The sequence below is a fragment of the Haliotis rubra genome, unplaced genomic scaffold, assembly GCF_003918875.1.
Source record: "Haliotis rubra isolate DU_JTF1 unplaced genomic scaffold, ASM391887v1 Scf88, whole genome shotgun sequence".
Lineage (NCBI taxonomy): Eukaryota > Metazoa > Mollusca > Gastropoda > Lepetellida > Haliotidae > Haliotis > Haliotis rubra.
Window position 1 is genome coordinate 497,747 of NW_025767612.1, and position 25,504 is coordinate 523,250.

The 25,504-nt window shown below is 39.0% G+C and overlaps 1 protein-coding gene across 12 annotated transcripts in view; it reads left to right on the top strand.

Moving 5' to 3' along the window:
• The window catches only part of LOC124263368 (protein phosphatase 1 regulatory subunit 12A-like), a 121,519-nt gene that overhangs the window by 26,708 nt on the left and 69,307 nt on the right, over positions 1 to 25,504 (top strand). For all 12 annotated transcript variants that reach the window (XR_006894825.1, XM_046697971.1, XM_046697974.1 and 9 more), the window contains exons 2-7: positions 17,689 to 17,819; positions 18,533 to 18,651; positions 19,151 to 19,310; positions 19,926 to 20,070; positions 20,990 to 21,064; positions 21,968 to 22,035. Coding sequence is in view for 11 of the 12 variants with exons in the window: in XM_046697971.1 (XP_046553927.1) it covers positions 17,689 to 17,819; positions 18,533 to 18,651; positions 19,151 to 19,310; positions 19,926 to 20,070; positions 20,990 to 21,064; positions 21,968 to 22,035 (698 nt within the window). In the remaining variant the exon portion in view is untranslated. The remainder of the gene's footprint in view (positions 1 to 17,688; positions 17,820 to 18,532; positions 18,652 to 19,150; positions 19,311 to 19,925; positions 20,071 to 20,989; positions 21,065 to 21,967; positions 22,036 to 25,504) is intronic.

A 25,504-nucleotide genomic window follows, 5' to 3' on the forward strand; every position in this document is an offset into this window, starting at 1 on the left:
ATGTGTCAGGTGTCTGTAGCTGCAGCCCTAGTTACCTTCATTTGGGGAGCTATGCTGTGTTTGAAATATTCCTGATTTTATCATCAAGGTAGACGGGAGTTGTGGTTGATATGTGGCCATTTCCGGGGACTTGTTGAACATGGAAAGTGTCCAATAGTATGATTTGTTGAATAAGAAAAAATATAATGCTTTCTGCAGAGGGAGGCATGAAAAGATACAGTTTACTCTGCAGATAATTACCTTCAATGGGTCCTCAGTGTCAGTTTATTACAGAAACTAACTTGGTTTTCTCAAGGACAATAATGTTCATCTCTGCTGCCTGTAATAGGGAAGTGGGTTTTTAAAAAAAACATGTTTTGCTATTTCTGACTTTCTTGTATTGTGAAGAGGTTATAATAAATACTGTTGGGATTTGATAGGTAACATTCACATTATCAGATATTTTGGTTGATGCCTTGGGATGTAAAAAGACAACTTGATGTATTTTGAAAATTTTGTTAGATTTTGATAGGTCTCACATCTCACATTAACACTTTCTGAATCTATGAACCATTGTTTAAATCTGCAGTATGATTCCAATTTCTGTTTGTCTGATTATTTTTCCAGGTTTTTTAGCACCATAGCCTTGCTTGTTGCTTGTGGGTTTCACTAAAGTGGTAGACTTCTAAGATTAGCATCACTTTGGTCTTTCGTCCCACATCAGGCCAACATGCTGTGAAATAACTGAGTATTGTTTAGATCGGTGTTAAATTTTCAAAAGCACTGTTGGCCCCATTGGGCTTCTGGAATAGACTTGGCCCCAGGTAACCTCTGCTTGTCATAAGGGTCACATTGTTAGTGGTATCAGTTGAAAAAGTGCTACATATCAAGTACTCCTGTTTTTGGCTAAATCAAGACCCTCTGATCTGAGGACTTCACCCACAAATACATTCAGCACTCCTTCCAGAGTCTAGTCTTTGCTCTGAATTTAGATGTTAATGTTCTGTAAGAACAAATTTCATTCATTGGAAGTGTTCTTGTCCATGGTTAGCAGATATGATTGTTACAGCCAGATAGCCTAGTGCTTGGCCACCATGGCCTTGTGAGGTAAGGTTGGAGTTTCTGCCTCTCAACTGGCTTAACAAACACTAGGGCTAGTGTTTACTTGTCTTCAGCACATGCAGATCATGCCTTGAGGCTGTGGTAGAAAATCAATTTGGTAACTGTGTAGCAAGCACCTTGATGAAAAGAGATATTTTATTAATGAGTTGACTCAAATCATTAAGTGTTACGTCCAGTGTTTGTTGACATCGTGTACTGGAGTGGTGTTTTGGTGTTTGGGTGAATTTACATTAAGACTGCATTTAGGGGAGGGTAATATATTCACTGAGGGGGTGAGGTGTTAGGTTTTTGATGCAGTACTGTACTAAAAAAAACCCTCCCGTTATGCTTGTCATATTGCTCAAAACCACACCCCACCCCACCCATGTGCTAGCACATATTTTTTTTATGATGCTCCCTGAAAAGACATGATCCAAAAACACTTTTTATCCCCCTGCAACACGTTTTGCGGGGGTTTTAAAATGGAGTCCGTGCGTCCGTCCGTCCGTCCGTGCACATTTGTCTTTTCTTGAGCAGAACTCTAAAACCGTTCACTATTTCTTCACCAAACTTGGCACATAGATAGATCTGGTGGTGTACTGGTGCCTTTTGGTAGTTTTGGAATTGTGAATAAAATATTTTTGGCGTTTCCAAGGCAACAAGTTTGACTTAGACTAAAATTGGTGGTTGTGCTCTTTTACCAGAGCAGAACTCTAAAACGGTTCAAATTTCTTCACCAAACTTGGCACATACATAGATCTGGTGGTGTACTGGTGCCTTTTGGTAGTTTTGGATTTCTGAATAAAATATTTTTGGCAACAAGTTTGACATAGACTGAAATTGGTGATAGTGCTCCTTTTTGGAGCAGAACTTTAAAAACCTTTCAATACTCTCCTTCCACTTTTCTATATACACACCTAAATATTTGACATAATCATAACTCGTAGACATAATCATGAAGAGTATTTTGCCATTGTGGGGATATTGATGACTTTGTCTTCTTGTTAATTTAACATATAATAACCATTCCGTAGAGACTAGACTGACACTGTAAAAGTCACCCCTCTTGATGTCATGTTTAAGCCTTACAGGTATCAGCAAACTTTATACATTCATGCTAAAAACACTACCAGACACTGTTCTCCTCTTGTCATTTGCAGACTTTTTGTGAATGTTATTGGTGATAAGGAACAAGTGTAACACATAAGCCCTTATCCTCCAACTACTGAAACAGAATGAGAAATACAGATTTGACACTGATTCCAAGATGTGATGTCTTGTGTTGCCATTGGCACTGAATCTATACAACTCACACGGTTTGACTGCCACCTTCTGAACATGGTTGTGTATGTGTGTATATTTGGAGTCAATGACAGTTTAATGATAGGCCATTTACACGTGATTAGAGCCGAGCTGTTTTGACTCACTCATGTGTAAGCCCACAGTGTTCCCACAGTTACCTGAGGCCAGTGAGGGATGTTGTCCTTTCTCTGCTCACACAGGCTTCAGAACAACTCTCATCATACAGACAATATACCAGTCATTAACCCTGTATGTAGTGTGACCTGAAGGTGTGTATAGTGTGGTGTGACCTGAAGGTGTGTATGTAGTGTGGTGTGACCTGAAGGTGTGTATGTAGTGTGGTGTGACCTGAAGGTGTGTATAGTGTGGTGTGACCTGAAGGTGTGTATAGTAGTGTGGTGTGACCTGAAGGTGTGTGTATAGTGTGGTGTGACCTGAAGGTGTGTATAGTGTGGTGTGACCTGAAGGTGTGTATAGTGTGGTGTGACCTGAAGGTGTGTATATAGTGTGGTGTGACCTGAAGGTGTGTATAGTGTGGTGTGACCTGAAGGTGTGTGTATAGTGTGGTGTGACCTGAGGTGGTATGTGTATGTAGTGTGGTGTGACCTGAAGGTGTGTATATGTGGTGTGGTGTGATAGTGTGGTGTGACCTGAAGGTGTGTATGTAGTGTGGTGTGACCTGAAGGTATAGTGTGGTGTGTGTGTGTAGTGTGGTGTGACCTGAAGGTGTAGTATGAAGTGTGGTGTGACCTGAAGGTGTGTATAGTGTGGTGTGACCTGAAGGTGTGTGGTGTATAGTGTGGTGTGACCTGAAGGTGTGTATAGTGTGGTGTGACCTGAAGGTGTGTGTATGTAGTGTGGTGTGACCTGAAGGTGTGTATAGTGTGAAGTGTGACCTGAAGGTGTGTGTGTGACCTGAAGTGTGGTGTGACCTGAAGGTGTGAAGTGTGGTGTATAGTGGTGTGACCTGACCTGAAAGGTGTGTATAGTGTGGTGTGACCTGAAGGTGTGTGTATAGTGTGGTGTGACCTGAAGGGTGTATAGGTGTATATAGTGTGAGTGTGACCTGAAGGTGTGTGTGTAGTGTGGTGTGACCTGTGTGTATAGTGTGGTGTGACCTGGAGGTGTGTATAGTGTGGTGTGACCTATGTAGTGTGGTGTGACCTGAAGGTGTGTATAGTGTGGTGTGACCTGAAGGTGTGTATGTAGTGTGGTGTGACCTGAAGGTGTGACCTGAAGGTGTGTATAGTGTGGTGTGACCTGAAGTGTAGTGCAGTGTGACCTGAAGGTGTGTGTGTAGTATGTGTGTGACCTGAAGGTGTGTGTGTGACCTGAAGGTGTGTATGTAGTGTGGTGTGACCTGAAGGTGTGTATGTAGTGTGGTGTGACCTGAAGGTGTGTATATAGTGTGTGGTGTGACCTGAAGGTGTGTATATAGTGACCTGAAGGTGGTGTGACCTGACCTGAAGCTGTGTGTATAGTGTGGTGACCTGAAGGTGTGTATGTAGTGTGGTGTGACCTGAAGCTGTGTGTATAGTGTGGTGTGACCTGAAGAGCTGTGTGTAGTGTGGTGTGACCTGAAGCTGTGTGTGTAGTGTGGGTGTGACCTGAAGCTGTGGTGTAGTGTGGTGTGACCTGAAGCTGTGTGTATGTAGTGTGGTGTGACCTGAAGGTGTGTATGTAGTGTGGTGTGACCTGAAGGTGTGTATGTAGTGTGGTGTGACCTGAAGGTGTGTATGTAGTGTGGTGTGACCTGAAGCTGTGTATGTAGTGTGGTGTGACCTGAAGGTGTGTATGTAGTGTGGTGTGACCTGAAGCTTCTTATGGAGTGTCTTGTGACCTGAAGCTGGGTTGTGGGTTTAGGGTTTACTTTGAGTTTGGGCTGTCCATACACATCAATCTGATAAGCTGTGATATAACTTAAATTGTATTCAAGAACACCACTTATCAGCCATTCCAAGATGCCTAGTGTTTAGAACAATCGAAAAAACACAACATTATCAGACAATAAAGGTATAGTTTTTTGATGATGTAACAATTGAATGACGTCATCCCGTCACTGTGCCATTCTAGTGTGCCCCTCGTAATCGAACCATTTTACATTCCGTCACAATGTAAGCGATGTCACGATGCATGTCAGTTGTCATCGCCTTGTACGGCCTCCTACAGTAAACTACTCCGTTGCATCCCGTTTCTTGGTTTGCAGTTGCTTCACGCAGCTAACATCACTGGTGGAAACATTACGTTTATGTTTTACGACGGTTAAAATGTGTCAATTCGACTCACAAGTTTTCAGCGACACGGTAACGTTCGCAATGTTTACATTCCCACAATGCAATCGTGGAATGTCGCTTGACTGCTCAGCTTCATCTGGATGTACTGATCTAAACTTACGTTGGTAGTAGAAATGCAACGTTTATATTGCCCCATATGGTTTACGTTAATCACAGATGTAATTAAAATAATTCAGAGAAGATATTTAATCCAACGTGAAACCATCATCAAACTGTTATCATTTGTTTTTTTCTGGTAACGTTCGTCTTAACGTAGGGGGGCAGACACATCAATAGAACAGCGCGCCAGTTAGCCCTGTGCGAGGATTCTTAATTTAGGTCACCGACACCGTCGTTTGTTTTCTGCCTTAAATTAATCGTAATTATCCTCATAAAGTATTAAATTTGGCATCTTAGAAAAGAAATACAGTTCGCTCTACCACCATGTATAGTGTAATAAAGCAGTGTTTTATTACACTATACATGGTGGTAGAGCGAACTGTATTTCTTAATCAGTAATCTTTATGATGTAATGACAAATCAAAGCCAAAAGGCCCAAACTTATCTTGAGCTTCTTTTTTAGTGGATTTTAGTCTTATCATAATCATAATCATATTATTGGGTGAGCATGGCAGACACAGTGACAGTTTGAAAGAATTGAAGATTTAGTGGTGAATACAGATTGTAGTTCTGTAAAATGGACCCTCATTTGGAGACATTCTTTAACTGTAGATGATGATGTTATGGAAACAGGTGTTCTGCATGCAGTTCCCGTTGGTGAGACACCCGCTAACAAGTGTTCTCTTGCCATTGTTGTTGCCAGATCATGAGGATGGCGGTAGTGTTCTGCCCAGCTGATGTTCTAGGGCAGGCTGCACCGAGGGCATTTGACCCCAATATTATTGATGTTCATCATGCTTCAGTTCATTAAGTGCCTCTTTTCACCACACAACTTTCATCAACTAACACATATATGTGATTATCTTGTTGGGAAAGGATTTAAGATATGTTTTCTATGTGACCTGATGGGTTGTGGAACTATGAGAAAGGGACCCACTTGAGTAGAGTTGTTGGTACATGGTAATTGATCTTGTTAACAGCCGTTCCTACGGAAAAAGTATATTTATACTTCAGAAGTTTGTACTTCTTTTGTACAAAAGTATCAAGTATTATAGGAAGCGTGAATGGACCTTTGTAAGATATATATAGAGTGGATGTCTCCAGTTCTCTATGCTTAATGAACTGACAAACAATGATCAGGTAGTTTCATTGTGTGCTTGTCCTGACCACTGATTGTGTGTTGTCATCTCTAGGATGTTGGAATTGTTGCATGGTCAGTCTGACAGCCACCATGTCCTTTGAATGCTTGCGACCCGTGAAGATCTGGGCTAGAATTGATCTTCAGTAACCCATGCTTGTTGTAGGAGGCGACTAATGGGATCGGGTGGTCAGGCTCGCTGGCTTGGTTGACACACGTCATCGTATCCCAATTGCGTAGATCGTTGTTCAGGCTGTTGCTCACTGGATTATCTGGTCCAGACTCGATTATTTACAGACTGCTGTCGCCATATACCTGCAATATTGCTAAGTGTGGCGTAAAAGTAAACTCACTCACTTAATCACTGGAGTGCTTGCCTTGCCTGCAGGCAGTATGTCATTGTGTCGTCTGCTGGGGATGTTGTTAATTTTTGACAAGCTTGTAACAATTCTTAATGCAGTGTAATACATCAGTCATTCACTGGCTTATTGCCTCCATGGGGATTCTAGGTAAGAAATATAAGTCCACAACTCTCTGGTTGTAGTAAGAAATTCAACCAAAATGGATAGATGGTGACTTGATAGGCTGTCATCATATCCTGGATTGATGTTCAGAATATCAATCACTGGATTATGTGGTCCAGTTTCTTCAATATTGCTGGAATATTGCAAAGTGTGTCGTTTAACATCAAAGACTGTCTTAATGTGTGTTTACTGTTTATATCTTGGGAAACATCCACACAGATGTGCAGATTTGCAGATCATAAATAAGGATGAGGATCTGATTGGATAATTATTTCCTTTACTCTGCACTGCCTGGATCTTATCAACATTTCATATCTTGCGGACACACTGTTTTCATTGACAATTAGTGCTTTTTTATTGGTTTACTCTATTACGGTTTATGAGGAAATTTTTACTAACAGGATGTGTGAATGTGTTGGAAAATTAGGATACTGGTACTAAATTGGATTTTGTTGACAGGCATTTTGCACAAATAGCAGGCAGAATGTTTATCCCGAGGAAAGAATATGTTTGCACTTATGTATCAGAGTTGAATGGGTCTGGTCAGGGAAGTGTTAAGCTGACATTTCAAGCTCTGTTTGGTTGTCTTTCTGCATGATAATACTGTTCCTCTGCCATAAGCATGGGTTATGATCTATTTCTAGGTTATGATCTAATTCTGGGTTATGATCTATTACTAGGTTATGATCTAATTCTGGGTTATGATCTATTACTGGGTTATGATCTAATTCTGGGTTATGATCTATTACTAGGTTATGATTATTCTAGGTTATGATCTATTACTAGGTTATGATCTATTTCTAGGTTATGATCTAATACTGGGTTATGATCTAATTCTGGGTTATGATCTATTACTAGGTTATGATCTATTACTAGGTTATGATCTAATTCTAGGTTATGATCTATTACTAGGTTATGATTATTCTGGGTTATGATCTATCTGATCTATTACTAGGTTATGATCTATTACTAGGTTATGATCTAATCTAATACTGGGTTATGATCTATTACTAGGTTATGATCTAAATTCTGGGTTATGATCTAATACTAGGTTATGATCTCTAATTACTAGGTTATGATCTAATTACTAGGTTATGATCTATGAATTCTGGGTTATGATCTAATTACTGGGTTATGATCTAATTCTGGGTTATGGTTATGATCTAATACTGGGTTATGATCTAATTCTAGGTTATGTTACTGGTTATGATCTGGGTTATGATCTAATACTGGGTTATGATCTAATTCTGGGTTATGATTACTAGGTTATGATCTAATTCTGGGTCTATTCTGGTTATGATCTAATTCTGGGTTATGATCTTCTGGGTTATGATCTACTGGGTTATGATCTATACTGGGTTATGATCTATTACTAGGTTATGATCTAATTCTGGGTTATGATCTATTACTAGGTTATGATCTAATTCTGGGTTATGATCTATTCTGGGTTATGATCTAATTCTGGGTTATGATCTAATTCTGGGTTATGATCTATTACTAGGTTATGATCTATTACTAGGGTTATGATCTAGGTTATGATCTTCTGGGTTATGATCTAATTACTGGGTTATGATCTAATTCTGGGTTATGATCTAATTCTGGGTTATGATCTATTACTAGGTTATGATCTAATTTCTGGGTTATGATCTAATACTGGGTTATGATCTAATACTAGGTTATGATCTATTACTAGGTTATGATCTAATACTGGGTTATGATCTAATTCTGGGTTATGATCTAATACTGGGTTATGATCTAATTCTGGGTTATGATCTAATATCTGGGTTATGATCTAATTACTGGGTTATGATCTATTACTAGGTTATGATCTAATTCTGGGTTATGATCTAATACTAGGTTATGATCTAGTACTGGGTTATGATCTTATACTGGGTTATGATCTAATTCTAGGTTATGATCTAATACTGGGTTATGATCTAATTCTGGGTTTATGATCTCTGGGTTATGATCTGGGTTATGATCTAATTACTATGGTTATGATCTATCTAATATGATCTAAAGTTATGATCTAATTCTGGGTTATGATCTAATACTGGGTTATGATCTAATATGATCTAATACTGGGTTATGATCTATTACTAGGTTATGATCTAATTCTAGGTTATGATCTAATTCTGGGTTATGATCTAAGGTTATGAATATGATCTAATACTGGGTTATGATCTAATTACTGGGTTATGATCTAATTCTGGGTTATGATCTAATGGGTTATGATCTAGGTTATGATCTAATTCTGGGTTATGATCTAATTCTGGGTTATGATCTAATTCTGGGTTATGATCTAATTCTGGGTTATGATCTAATACTGGGTTATGATCTAATACTGGGTTATGATCTATTCTAGGTTATGATCTAATACTGGGTTATGATCTAATACTGGGTTATGATCTAATTGATCTAATATACTCAAAAGGTTATGATCTAATACTGGGTTATGATCTAATACTGGGTTATGATCTGGGTTATGATCTTAGTTCTAATACTGGGTTATGATCTCTGGGTTATGATCTAGTTCTGGGTTATGATCTAATACTGGGTTATGATCTAATTCTGGGTTATGATCTGGGTTATATTCTGTTATGATTACTGTTATGATCTAATACTGTTATGATCTAGGTTATGATCTAATACTGGGTTATGATCTAATTCTGGGTTATGATCTATCTGGGTTATGATCTAATACTAGAGTTATGATCTGGGTTATGATCTAATACTGGGTTATGATCTAGTTCTGGGTTATGATCTAATTCTGGTTATGATTCTATGGTTATGATCTAATTCTGGGTTATGATCTAATTGATCTGGGTTATGATCTAATTCTGGGTTATGATCTACTAGGTTATGATCTAATACTGGGTTATGATCTAATTCTGGTTATGATCTAATTCTGGGTTATGATCTAATCTATGATCTAATGCTGGGTTATGATCTAATCTAATCTGGGTTATGATCTAATACTGGGTTATGATCTTATTCTGGGTTATGATCTAATACTGGGTTATGATCTAGTTCTGGGTTATGATCTAATACTGGGTTATGATCTAATTCTTGGTTATGATCTAATACTGGGTTATGATCTAATACTTGGTTATGATCTATTACTGGGTTATGATCTAATTCTGGGTTATGTTCTAATTCTAGGTTATGATCTAATTCTGGGTTATGATTTAATATTATGCTGCCTATGACGAGTGCCACTTTGGGGGTCTCTGCCTTCATTAAACTTCAATACATTCACTCAGTTAATACAGTCTGTGCATCCCATTTCACAGTGATGGCAGCTCTTTTACTAATGTAATGCCTATACTTTACAACAACTACACATAAATAAAAGTAGGATCTGTCACCAATTTACACCATGTAGGAAACCAAGCATCAACAGTTACTACACCACAACCAGACATTATCTGCCAGACCAGAAATTATGGTGGAAAAAATGGCTGTGTGATATTTACATAATTATGTTACATCATTAACTGCCTTACAAGTGATGTGTATCATCAGGATTAAACCTGTGGCTGAAACTGTCAAGTGATGATCAGTATAATGTCTCGGTCTATGATGCGAACGTTTGGTTCCCAGACTAATGGGGCTATAAGCAGCTGTGTCACAGTCTATAATGCCAGTGTTTTGTACCAAGAGTGATGGAGGTATGAAGGTGGTTTGCATTAGGTATGGCATAGACATTCTTGTTATTATTTTAACTTTTGCTTTCCTATATTCTACTAGCAATGTCAACAGATGTATGAAACCAAGCCCAGCATTGGCATATTTCACCCAAAATAAATGTCATTAGAATATTTCTTAAACAGGAACACACTTTTATATTTTTTTATTTCATACTATATATTTTATGCAAATAATTTTTTAAGATGAGTCAACTGACATGTGTGAATAAAGATTTATACCTGTAATAAGAAGTAAGAAAAGTGGGATCATCTCAAATAGACAATCCAGTGATCAACAGCATGAGCATCGATCTACACGTTGGGGAGAAGATGACAAACAAGTCAGCCGATACTATTAGCAGGGATGGCAATTTTCCGTTGATCCGCTTATTTCCGCTAATTTTATTTCAAATTGATCATTCTGAACCCGCCATTTGATGACACAATATTAAGTTTTCAGCTGAAAATAGATTTTCCTGTAGCCATTCCTGTATTAGTCCATGTCATAGGACAAGCATGGGTTGCTGAAAGCCAACTCTAACCCATATCTGCATGGGTTGCTTCATATGAAAAGTGGTATAGGCAGATGAATTAACATTGACTTTGATATCTCTTCATGTTATAGGCAGGGTCACAGTATATACTGGATATACGGTACTTGATGTTATATATACCTGAAGAGCTTACATACTGATGTTACCCAACATGTTTATCTTAGCATTGATGTGATCAGGACTTTGCTGCGCTCATGTAAACAGTTTATCATGTTCGCCTCCTTTTGAGTTATGTTTATTTCTGAAAAGCTCCAGGTCACCTCATTATTTTCATGGTAAATATCAGGAAGGTGTTCAAATCAAGAATGGGTGCTCCTAACTTGTGTAAGGCAGACAAATTTTAAGGCTCCTCGTGTAAAAGCTGATATGAGATATACCAAGTGACATTTCGTTGAAAGATTATATTTTCATAAGTGGAATGTGTGGGTATGTTGTAACATATGATGATAATAGATTGAATGTTAGGCAGCTTGTGTGCAGTCTACGCCTACTGGTCCTATATTTATCATTGTTGTGGAAGGCTATAGAACATGATTATCTGGTTCTTCATATACTCCATGACATTTTGCTGGATTCAGACAAGTTAGCATCCAGACTGAAGGTGTCATTATTTTCTTGCATGTCAGATCAAAGTTAATGTTCAACATCAAAAGTTAATTAGAAAAAAATGAATGTGATTATGACTTTCATCCAAACTAGCTTTGTTGCTTTCATAGTGACTACATGTACTTAACATATTTGCTGTCATTTCAAGATTTAAGATGAAACATGCTATTGCTTTCTCTTATGTGAGACACTCCCTGATATTGCTGGAATATTGCTAAAAGTGGGATAAAACCAAACTCACTCACTCACTTATGTGACTCTTGAAGCTATCTGAAGGTTATGCTTCATTTTACATATAATTTTGCTTTCATCAAGAATATTAGTGTGACTGCCAGGAACATAGGAGCCAGGTTGTTCCTTCCAAGTAAACCCCCCCACCCCCAACCAGGTGGGAACAAAACACCCTTTTGTCTGCTGTTTTAGAACAAAACACCCTTTTGTCTGCTGCCAACCTGGTGCCTTTACGCAAAAACCAGGTGGAAGCCTTTAGAACAAAACACCCTTTTGTCTGCTGTTTTAACCAGGTGGTGCCTTTAGAACAAAACACCCTTTTGTCTGCTGTTGCCTTTAGAACAAAACACCCTTTTGTCTGCTGTTGTATGCAACCAGGTGGCCTTTAGAACAAAACACCCTTTGTCTGCTGTTGTATGCAACCAGAACTTTAGAACAAAACACCCTTTTGTCTGCTGTTGTACCCAACCAGGTGTGCCTTTAGAACAAAACACCCTTTTGTCTGCTGTTGTACCCAACCAGGTGGCGCCTTTAGAACAAAACACCCTTTTGTCTGCTGTTGTATGCAACCAGGTGGCGCCTTTAGAACAAAACACCCTTTTGTCTGCTGTTGTACCCAACCAGGTGGCGCCTTTAGAACAAAACACCCTTTTGTCTGCTGTTGTACGCAACCAGGTGGCGCCTTTAGAACAAAACACCCTTTTGTCTGCTGTTGTACCCAACCAGGTGGCGCCTTTAGAACAAAACACCCTTTTGTCTGCTGTTGTACGCAAAATGTGGTGTCTAGTGTTCAAGATTCAGCATGGAAAGGGTTCCTAGGCATAACCAGAATAATGGAAGATTCTAAATACAGATACCATGGAGGGCCTTTTATGCCTCAAAACCCCTTCATAATTTCCATCATTACCATGATTACTGTATAAAGCTGAGAAATCACTGTTGTTGAGTTCATTTTGAGCAGCTTAATGAGTTGACCAGCTGTAGTCAGTGGTAATACTGAGTCTAATAATTGATTGTTTTTTACATATCTACAAATATCTATATAGAATATTTGTTTTAGACTCCATATTCATGGATTACATTCTATGCTGAGAGAAATATGTGCAAACCAAGCAGATTTGGCGAGTGCTAGAGTATGTATCCTCATGGTAGCAGAGATCCAAGTGTTTCAGACAGTGCCCCTTGTTGCCACTATGCCAGCTAGAAGACGCTCAAGGTTAATCTCTATCCCTCCTGTATCAGTGAGGGAACTAGAATACAGTGCTGACTCTGCTTGTTCACACCCCAACATTACAACTGTTGCATCAGAGACGGCCAAGTGTAAAGATACCATAGGATCCATAAACTAGACCCCAGGAGCACTGTGAACGCCCACCTCCCTTCAACATGGAGGAGAGTCAGACTTTACCCATCAGCTTTAGTGATGAGTAAGAAGGAAATTCCACTGTGACTGCAGTGTTGTAGTATAGGGTTCGTTGTTGTTGAAGTAGATCCCACTATCCCCCAGACCACAACACTAGACCTACATGTTTCTACATTCTGCTGACACATTTCATGTCCTTCCTGTACGAGGAATTGTTATAAGCTGGTTACAATCATAGGTATTCAGGAGAACGTTCTTCAGTATGTTTTTGTAGAAAAATAGTTAAATTCATCTTCTGTGTTCCGCCGTTTATTGCTCTTATATTAACACACCTATTAACTTGATTAAGATAAATATTTTGTTTGTTTGTTTGTTGTTTTATTAAGGGTAATGGAAAAGCAGTACCGGTATGTTTTCTTATCACTGGGACTGAGATAATCTCCCAGGATACTACCGGCAACAGTTTGGTGTATCATGGAATAGTATGAGGTCAGAAGATTTGTTTACCTGATGAGAGAAACAGCTAAGAAATAAGGTATCTGAAAGTCAAGAATGTACTGATTTTAACCTGTTTCTGTGGAACATGAACACTTTAACAGATGTGTAGTTTTATTCTAATTTGTATTCTTATTTATCACTTGTATTTAAAAAAAAGAATTCTGATTAGTTGGTTTTCTGGGATATCGAGTCATTTGTCCTTAAGTAGATGTTTTTGTTAAATCATCTTAAATAGAGAAGAATTTGCCGTCAAAAGATGATAAAATAATTGAATATTTCAGCAGCCTTTTTTCTCCTACAAAATCACAGTATCATAACTACAGGCATTAATCATGTTATAATTCATGATAGAAAAAATTTGTGTGAATGATGTAAATATTCACGTGCTGCGCAAGTGTACTGTTACGATTGTACAGATTATAGGTCAATTGACCTTGAAACAATAACATTGATTGATTGGTTAGTCAATTGATTGTAAGTGTCTGCCCTAGAGCTGATATGTTTGTGTAAGATTAACACACAAACCATGATAGTGGTATATTGTTTCCCCTATTTCCCCTCTCCCACACACAGGACGAGGCCTATCAATCTGCTCCTATCTCCGGGTCACCCAGTGCACACTACTTACATGGTTTTACAGTTTACAGTGCGGCAGAACAAAATGAAATTTGGAATTAGATAAATACAAGGAACGATATCACCTTTATGTTTTCACAAAACTCTTCATTGCTTTTTGACATTAAGGAATTTAATGGATGTGCTACTGGGTACTAACTTACTTGTAAATGTCTGTGTAGGTTAGTTATGTGACTCACTACATACAGGGCTTTCCAAACATTGGGACTTATGATTTGGGAGATTGTGTACACTTCGACACAATAGTTGCTTATCATGGTGATACAATAAGTTGAGATGTTTAACCTATTCAAACTGGGTTAATGTTAGACTTAATTTCAGGCTATTATACCTCTTGGTATCAGTCCTGTTGCTTTGTGTTTGCAGGCTGTGCAAGAATGTACAGTGATGAAACAAGCAGTGGTGGATTGAAATATTTTAGTCATTCTTTTTTTATTTGTGAAAGTATCTTTATGTATGGTATTTGCCATTCATGAGGAGCGATAATAGAATGTTTTTTCAATACATCACTTACAGGTAAAAATATTATTAGTCATATAGACTAGGTAGGTAATTACAGTTCAGTACCTAACTAGGCACCTGGCAGAGAAAATGACACTTTATTTCTAACACAAAGATTTGAGTAATGTAATCATAGGTGAAATAGTTTATTTATTTTTGCAGATATGTTACCGTGGTTACAGCATAGGGAGTTTTAGTTTCTGTTTAATATGCCTAGTTTTTAATATAACCTGGCATTGGGGTAGCCTGGTGGTTAAAGTGTTCGCTCGTCACGCCGAAGGCCCTGGTTCGATTCCCCACATGGGTACAATATGTGGAGTCCATTTCTGGTGTCCCCGCCGTGATATTGCTCGAATATTGCCAAAAGCGGAGTAAAACTAAACTCACTCACTCACTCTCAATACAACCACATGTAATCTTGATGTTTTGTCACGATGTACTGAGGCATGACATGAACTCTACTGAGGCTACCCATATTGATACTGGGTGTTGAATCCTGTTGAATCGTGGACTTGTTCCTACTGACTTGCCAACAAGTCCTCATCTCGGCAATGATGTAATGCCAGATATTGATTCAGGGTCCTCTGACATGATGATATGGCTGCCAGAGTGCATGGCACACACTCTCCGCCGTAGTGCAGGTGCAGAGCTGTCAATACTGAGTAATTACAATCTGGTCAACATTGTATACGCTATTGTAATAGATGATAGATTTTTCCTATCATATTTTCGTCTTTGAAGTTTGATTAATGGAACAAGATAGGAAATGTAAATATTATCATAAAATTTAAGTTGTAATTGATGTCAATATTATGTATGCATCAGTAACAGGTGGGATATGGACCTGTATTTACAGACATTTCAAGAGTGGCCTTTTGAAGTGGTTTTCATTGTGTAGGATAAAACAAGAATTTGCTTCAATTTGCTGCTGTCTGACCCTGTTGACCTGGCTACGAGGATGGATGATGATGTATCTATGTTGGAGTTAATGTAGATGTCATTGCTTAAACTACTTCTTTGTTGGAGGGGCAGTAGGGTAGCCCAGTGGTTGAAGCGTTCGCTTGTCACACCGAAGACCCGGGTTCGTTTCCCACATGGGTACAATGTGTTAAGCCCATAACTGGTGTCCCCCGCCATGATATTACTGGAATGTTGCTAGAAGCGGCATTAAACTAAACTCACTCACTCTTTGTTGGACTTCCTGTAGCAATTCCTGTGGGTAGAGAGACCCTGAGCAATCTTTGCTTGTTGTAAGAGGCAACTTTATGGACTTTGTGTCAGACTGTGTGACATAGTTGATTGCATGTCATCATGACCTGCCGCCAGAGACCATTTCTCATAATATCAATCACAGGATTGTCTGGTCTAGACCTGTTTGTTTTATATGACCTCAAGAGAATTTGCGGTGTCTTTATGGAGAGAGATATTGGACTTCAGTGAAAGATCCTATTTTAATGAGAATGTGTAGTTACAGCTTTTGGTCTTGCAGAATTCAGTATATCCAAAGATGATTGGTGGTGGGTTGTTGGTAAAGTTTTGGGCTTACCAGTGTATGATATTGACACACAGACCTTTGTATGTGTATATGTCACTGCCGAACCTAGGATTGATTCCCCAATAAGTCACTGATGCCATGGTGCTCTGATGACCTTGGTGTTAGAGTACTGTCACTTACCATGAATCCTATTGTATTACAAACATTCTGGAGTACAGTCCTTGTTAAAATTCATTTTGGAATTTGCTGCAACTAATAGATAAATGATATACTCCTGGCATTGTGCTGAAATAGAATAAGCAACAGAGTACCATGTCTGATCGATAGTTTTTGTTCTAAACTTTCCCTGAATGATATTCAAGCTGTATGTTATTAGCAATATGTTATCAGCCCTTGTTTTGTTTAATTGTCAGTGTGTGCTAAAATTGCAGTTTTGAATAGGACCATGAAAGAGTTCTGAAGTACAAAATGTCATGAATGCTTAGATTTCATGTGTGCAAGTGGAAACTAAATTTAAAGAAATATTATGTTCAGTGGGTAGTTATTTGAAAGGGGTTTGAGAAATATACTGTATAATAATATATGAATATATCCATGTAAATAAGTTGACATACACAGTGCTTTGTAATAATGGATTAATCCTTTCCAAATCACAACTTGAATACCTACATAGATTTAACGTATCACAAGACAGCGTATGAAAAAATGGAAGATGATTTATATAATTGATAGATTTTTTGAGGTACAAACTGGTTAGTTGTGTGTGAGGTCATGGGTGTCATATATTTAGAAATGATTGAAGACCAGTATGACAGGAAGAGAGGAGCTGAGGCTATTTGTGTGAGGGATATCAATCTATGGACTTCATCAATCACTGTTACTGCCATAGCAACGTGGATAGGAAAGTTCAAACAGCGGAAAAATAATTCGTGACCCTATGATCTTAAGTATATAATTATGTATATACAAAGATTCACTGGTGTGCATACAGACAGAGCGGTTGCTTTGATTATTGATTCCTAACCTTCCAAAAATTACCAGGAAATGACTCAAGACAATTTGTGATTAGAAGGGTTACTAGTATTTGTGTAACAATGATCATCATGTTTTGAAGACACGTTTCTGTGATAATGTAAGGAGACTGACTTTAGCTCAGTCTATTGTTCGCAGGGCATTGTATAAACACAATTCAATGAATAGTAATAGATGACATCATGATCATTGTCAGTTGTTTGTGACCGTGCATAGATGTCGGAGGCATTTGTTAAGTTGTGTCTCCCAAACAATCCAGACAGTGGAACAGTAGAACTAGCGGCTCAGAATGAAGTCAGTGTATATTGTGTTTGTGGTGTAGGCAATTTGACTGTCTATGACAAATACACAGTTTGAATTTTGGTTTAGACATGTATCGATTGTTGTCAGTTGTAGGTGGGTATCGAATTTACAAATACCCGATTGGTGTTTCAGTTGTAGGTGGGTATCGAATTTACAAATACCCGATTGATGTTTCAGCTGTAGGTGGGTATCGAAGACAAATGTTTCATTTGTAGGCATATGTTGAAGATAAATACCCATTGTCAATGCTTTTGTTGGTGTATCCATGGCACTTATACAGTATGATTTTTGTGTTGAAGGCATGTATAGATGACATTTATTCAGTGCTGTTTTTCTGTTGCAGGCGTGTATCGATGACAACCTGGAAATGGTGGAGTTCCTTGTTGAGAAGGTGGCAGATGTGGATGTCTGTGACAATGAAGGCTGGACACCGCTACATGCAACAGCATCGTGTGGCTTCACAGAAATTGCAAGGTATTTGGACAGTGATCATTTCATTAGGCTGTCTCATGCCTGTTTGGGACTGACTGGTTTCATGACCGTTATTGATCCTGATGGTGACCATTGCGCATGCTTTCTGTCACTGGATTGCAGTCAAACCTTCAGTATGGTAACTTGGAAGGACCAAGGTCTAGTTGCACAAAGCGATCTTACTGCTACGATGATCGTAACATAGACGTAAGATACTCGTAACACTAGGATTACTCTGTGCAAGCAGCCCCACTGGATTGTGGTTAAACCTTCAGTATGGTAACTTGAAGGACCAGGAGTGTTGGTTGTGATATTACAATCATATGATGCCATGTCACATTATGACATCATAGTGCCTGTAAAAGTTATGTGGCTGACTTGCACAGGTTGTTACAGGGCTCTGGCTATCTACATCCTTGAGTTTTCCAGTCATAAGGCAGAATACAGATGTCGGTGTGGTGCATATATGGCTGAGTGGTTTATGTTGATAAAAATCTCAAGTGTTTAGCTATATGAATAGGTAACAGTATTTCCTTACATGGTTTTAAAGCCAACTAACTCAAACATCTACTTTTGCTGCAAGGTTCTGTTATAGTACTACATTTGTCATAAGTCTGTGTTAAAGTATAAGAGGTAGATATTTGCAGCACTTCAGTCATTTGTGAACCTGGGCCCAGGTGTATGGTGTGAGTTGATGGCGTGTTGGCTGTTTCCAGGTACCTGATCAAGATGGGGGCTAACATTGCAGCAGTCAACAATGATGGGGACCTTCCCATAGACATCTGTGAAGACGAGGAGATGGAGAATCTACTACAGGCAGAACTAGACAAACAAGGTAACGTAGTAGGATATACATAACAAGCTCACAGTATTCTAGTCTGAAAAAGGGCGGTGGGGTAGCCTAGTGGTTAAAGCATTCGCTCGTCATGCTGAAGACCCGGGTTCAATTCCACACATGGGTACAGTGTGTGATCCCATTTCTGGTGTCTCCGTCCTGATATTGCTGGAATATTTCTAAAAATGGAGTAAGACTCACTTACTCACCCCAGTCTGAAAATAATAGATAAATGTTGCTTTGCTGTAAATATGAAGTTCAGTAGACAATCAAATGTAAAGATGACGTCTCTCTCACAGCATTTGACCGAGGCCACTAGTCAGTGACTTGAACACTCTGGGTTTTCCTCCAACATTATGATTGACTCAAACTTTTGATCATTTTTACAAACTAGTGAACAGGAAATCTCAAGCAATGTAAAGTTATTGTTCCGTCCATCTGAGAGAGAAATGAGGCCTGTAGAATCATTGGCTGTCAGTAACCATATTTTGTGTTCCAGGTATTGATGCAGACGAGGCAAGAAAGGAAGAAGAGAACCGGATGTTAGCCGACGCCAACCAGTGGCTCAACAGTCGCATCATCAAAGAGAAGAAACATGCCAAGACTGGTGCCACAGCTCTCCATGTGGCTGCTGCCAAGGGATATGTAACAGTTCTCAAGTAGGTTGCAGGGTCACTCCCCACGGGAGTCGGGGCAGAACAGGTCTCTAGTGTCGTCTGCTTGTACGAGGGAATGGGTTGGTCAGGCTGAGGCTCTGTCATTGCATGTCATCTTACCCTGATGATGTGGTCATGCTTTCAGGCACTGGTTTCCTGGCCCCGATTATATACAGGCTTCTTTTAGTGGAATAGTGTTTACTGTGTTGAGTAATTTTCACTTGTCCTTTGGGTAGAGTTAGGACTGGAACTTATATGGAAAAAAAATATATGTTCTGTGACAATACACAGTGTTCTGTGAAATTAGTGCAGTTTGGGATTTTGTGTACACAGTAGGTGTTACCTCCATGTAATATTGTATGATGATCTCAGATCTCCTTGGAGCCATAATTAATGAATCAAGTTAGCCAGTGTTCCAGAGAAACAGATTGCTGTAATTATGTCTTTGTGCCTGAGGGGTTCTGAAGCTGTGTCATCTCACACAATATATTGAGTTAAGGATTGAGCAGAAACAGACTTTCATTGTATGTTCATATCGCCAAAAGACCATTATCTGGTAGTTTATAAACAACATCAGTGTTTTGGCCATCAGTTCCACGTATGATTGATATGTTGCAGGGTTCTACTACAGGCGGGTGTAGACATCAATGCGGAAGACAATGACGGGTGGACGCCGCTGCATGCTGCCGCCCACTGGGCGCAGTGTGAGGCGTGCCAGTTGCTAGTGGAACAGCTCTGTGACATGGAGAAGAAGAACACAGCAGTAAGTTTACAGGAAAGGTTTTCATGTTCAGGAGCCAGAATTTCTCGTGTCCCCAGGCATGATATTGCTGGAATATTGCCAAAAGCGGCATAAAACCAAACTCAGTCACTCACTCACTAGTGTTGGAAATGCTAAATTGTTGGTACAGAGGCTGGGTTTTCTTGTACCAGGGATACTGTGGACTTGATAGTGTGTGATTTGTTAGTTATGTTTGTTGGTATGTTTTAGACATGCTTTGTGCCTCATCAAAAATATATTCTGTCTTTGCCTTGGAAGTTTCACGCTTAAAGTGTTTTCAGTAGTTAATACAGTGCTGTTTTTCAAGTGATACAATGCAAGTGATATATGTTTTTAGTAAAGTAAGTGCCATTAAAGATATTTGATCAGAAGAGACTTTAAACTGATGATCTGTAAAAGGAACAGAACATTTCCTGGGAAAACATAATAATAATGTCAGTTGACCAAGAGTGTTCCTAACATCTGGATGTCTGGAGGGAATAGTTCAAGGGAGATAACTCCTGCTTGTCTGTATAAGTTATGGCCCCTTGAGTGCCTGACAAAAAGCTATCACACGTCTAACAATGCTATTACTTGCTAATGATTTAGGGCTTCTACCTGCTGGAACCACCATGAAGGAGAGTCTAATTGGGGTTGAGGGATGATAATGAATGATGTTTCCATGTCAAATGAATTGTAGATGATTTTTCAGTAAAAATAGTGTACTAAGAGAAAGGTGCTGTTTTGTTGATAGAATTGTCTTTTGACTACTAGTTACTCATGACTTTTCATAACAGAAAATGACTAGCATTTTTTCACTGCTCTTATCTATTTTCCTGGGAAGTTTTACTGTCATTCTAATTTTACACATGCTACAATTAAGTTGAAAGACGTGAATGACAAGATTGATTGTTTTCTGTAGGGTCAGTCTGCTTTGGATGTAGCTGATGAGGACATGAAGAAATTCCTGGAAGATCTGAAGAAGAAGCAGGTTCTGGTAAGTTCTGAGCATGGGGTATGCTCTTTTGGCAGGGTTAGGAACTGGATAGTAGTCACCATCTTGTAGGGGTAATTCCTTGTGTGATTTCATTAACAGTTAAAGATGGGTGTTTGGTGTTGATCGGGATTTAAAAACTTCTGTGATTAGTCAAATTCTTCCAGAATTAACATTGGACCTGGAGCTTCTAGATCATGGTCCGTGTTTACTTCAACAGGAGTGGAGACACTTGAGTCCCCATGCTTTGAAATAACAGCATGGTCATTGGTTGGCCCTCAAAATTTATTCTATTCATGGTTTGAAGTTGATATGTAAATGTATAAGGACAATGATTATTGGCTCTTTCATCAAAGAAGTAAAATATATAGTAGCATTAGAGACAGCAACTCAACTGTTTACATAGGATTTTAGGACTAATGTGTGTCCCGAATCCCATGCTTACTGAAAGATCCAACTAATGAGGATCAGGTCGGGATGACCTGGCAACCATGCTTTCTAAACATGAACCTGTGAAGATCCGGGTTAGAATTGATGACACATGTCATCGTATCTCAATTGCGTAATTCGATGCTCATGCTGTTGATCACTAGATTGTCTGGTCCAGACTTGATTATTTACAGACCGCCGCCATATTGCTGAGTGTGGGGTAAAACTAAACTCACTCACTCACTCACTTTTAAACATGGTCTGCCTCATCCAGACCTAACTCTGATGTGGCTGTGATAGTGCTGACAGAATAAACAGTGTCATAGAAGTCTCGATATAGTATCTTACAGCATTTGTAAGCTTGTCATCCCAGGTAATTGTTGTCGTCTCCAACTGCTCTGTGTATGACATTGTGTTGATCTGGCAGATGACAAACCGTCAAGGCTTCTTGTAACAATCCATACTTTGTTTATTTAGTTGCGATCGAGAGCTGAGGAAATGAATGAAGACATTATACAGACGAAGGGGCCGCCAAATAAACGAAGGTAGGTGGAGATGTTTTATTGCATAGTAAGCTTATTTATGATACTGACCTTCGAGGAGAGTGGAACGAGGTCTTGGGCACACAGTCCACATACTGATTGAAGTGCTATGACTGCTGTAACTAAGCATCGCCAAGGAAATAGTAGCTGTAAAAATATGGGATTTTTTACAGTTTGTGTTGAGATGTGGAATGGAGAGAATTTGAGTCACATCCTTCCTTTACGTCATGGCAGAATGTGTTTCCCTGGCTGAGACTCCTGTGAATGTTCATGGAGAACTGACATCCAGGCTTGTGTGTTGTAACTATAATGTGTGACCAGAGTATGGCATTGATATAAAAACACAAGATCATTGTGATCAGGACATGCAGCGTCGAGAGCTTTGTTTGCTTTTTCTGGTTGATAACAAACCATTTCCGAGTGTGTATTTATTGCCTGTAACAGTGCTGTGATGTTACATGTATGTTGCTATGTAAATGGGGGTCAGTGAGGTAACCCAGTGGTTTAATTCCAGAAATGGGTACAATATGTCAAGCCCATAATTAATTGGCATCTACTAATTTTTTAATTACTCTCTAAAGAATCTATTGTAAGATGTCCATGGATCACTCACACTCTCTCTCTCTCACACCACACCACACCACACCACACCACACCACACCACACCACACGTGTACATAATTGATGACCCCCTACCTCCCAAGAACAAAATGGGTGACCCCCACGTAAAATCATCATCACACCCCCACCCCCACCACCCCCCAAGCCATAAATTTTGAATGGTCCCTAATTAAGTGAAGACTCTCAAAATATTTCCCTTGCCTTGACTGTGAGCATATGAATTACAGTAAAAGATGGTTATGATGAACATAATCATATGTCTACAGAGGTTACGACAATTAATTTAGAAAGTCCCTCCAAATTCACAAATAGCAAGCTCTATATGACAATGTATTTGCTTAAGAAAGCTAAATGCTAAAATAGTGCTATTGTAAAGGTTTTCTGAGGAACTATAATATTGCAGAGAGGATCAAGGATTGACAGCCTACTAACTGTGTGAACATTGCCTGACCTGTGAAGATCCGGGTTAGAATTGATCTTCAGTAACCCATGCTTGTCGTAAGATGCGACTAATGGGATTGGGTAGTCAGGCTCGCTGGCTTGGTTGACACATGTCATCGGTTCCCACTTGCGCAGTCGATGTTCAGGCTGTTGATCACTGGATTGTCTGGTCCACAGACCGCCACCATATAGCTGGAATATTGCTGAGTGCTGCGTAAAACTAAACTCACTCACTAATCAGGGTTTCCGTGGCTGTAATAGGAAAGTTAACATTGAAGGTATGGTGAAGGGGAAATAACTCTGATATAGCCTTTGTATCCAAACTGAAGTAACAGTGTTCCTTCATGAAGATGTGGAATTAGGCCATTTTGTCCCCAAACAACATTGTATGTTGATTTTAGGAATCTTAAATATTTACAGGATATTCAACCTGGATAATTTTCTCGCCTTGGATGGATTTAAGCATATTTCCTCCAAATGTTTTCACCTCAAGCTAATTTTTCATCTTCAAACTGTTGTTGATTTTTGTGGTATTTTCTTCACTATTTCTGTATTATTATCCATTTTACCAAACATTGATCTTAATCAATTTATGATATGTTTAAACTCATTAGAGCAATGTAGATAATAGGTGGTATTTATCATAAACGATGTCTGTGTTTAATTCAGATTGTCTATGTTTACCTGACACATTATGTAGCAGGCATGCATTTCTACATGCATTGTTAGACCTATGGATGACACACTTTACATGCTATTATTGGTATGAAGCATTCCACTGACAAACAGAAGATTAGGTTTCTTCATTTGACCTTGGTGGCTAGTGTTTTTCTGCTTCCGTTTCTGCAACGCTCTCTTCTTGGGATTCCAGAGCATAATAATCTTCAGCACCCTTGTTTGTTGTAACAGCTTACTAAATGCTTGTGGCATCTAGCCCAGATTTTTGTTAATAGGCATCCAAACCTTTGGTGGAATGTTGCTGATAGTGTAAAGCAGTATTCATGACTGTTACTTTGGCGTGGTCAATGTTGATGTCCAACGATCTCAGGATTTCTGTGCATATTATGTATAGTCTTGCTCTCTGACTCAGTTCATTCTCACTCAGGTGTTCAGTACTTTCAGGACAGTGGTAACCAAACACACTCACTCAAATGCTAGGGTAGTGTTATATTTGAAGCTTAGTGGTGTACAAATTTTCAACTTTCTTTTTTGTTATCAAATATTTAATTTTTTAGCTTCATTTTATGTGGTATTTCTTTCTGCCATAGCATCAAGACTGAATGTGTTCAGATATTCTTTTTTGAAGCAAGCTCTTCAGGATATTTTTATGCAGAGTTTGATTAATGTTCACATCAGTGAGTACGGGGACTATTATACCCTTGTTCTAAATTATAGCACCATCCTGCTCCAAGTTTCATCATCCCCCATCTGCATCAGTTTCATTTGTATTCATGTTCAGAAGTTTTATTTCCATTACTTCCTGTCAAGTGGCGGTGGGGTAGCCTTGTGGTTAAAGCGTTGGCTCATCACGCCAAAGACCCAGGTTCGAATCCCCACATGGGTACAATGTGTGAAGCCCATATCTGGTGTCCCCCGCCGTGATATTGCTGGAATATTGCTAAAAGCGGCATAAAACCAAACTCAGTCAGTCAGTCAGTCAAGTTGTGGTGGGGTAGCCTTGTGGTTAAAGTGTTCATTGTCACGCCCAGATTCCCACATTCGGTAACCTACACAGGTACAATGTTTGAAGCCCATTTCTGGTGAAACGATACTCAATCCGTCCTGTCCATTCTTGTCGCATGATCACATACAAAATTAGTCTAAGCCTGTTCCAGATGTTTTCAAATGTCATGATCAACTTTTTATTTTGTCGGGACTTTGAAGGAGGTTTGTCTGTTGAATGACATGTAAATTACATGCACAAGGCTGATTACGTGGATTATGTGTTCATGTTGTGAGTTTGACTAATTATGAGTCACCAAAGGAAGGTTTGATTCAATGGACCCTGTCCTAATGTTGGGATGACATGACAGATGCTTTTCTGAACTTAACTTCCAAAAGATTCCATGAAGATAGCCTGGATGAACAGTCTGTGCCAGAAACATTTGAGTACACTAGCTTCAACTTGCCTCATATTCAGTATTGTTTAACAGTTATGAGATATTTCATTAGCTAAGCAAAATCATACTAGCCCCAAGCTGTGGACTTGTGGCTTAAGTTGTAGACTGACATGTACACTATATTTTCATTATCTCAAAGCTGTGAGGTATCATGTATATATATTCTTCATTTGTTGGAAATCAGATAAATTGATGGAATTACTATCATCATTACAAATAAAAAACATACCAAGGTACAAGGAATAGCTTAAAAGATTGTATAGCACACCCTTAACAGTTTTCATGACCAA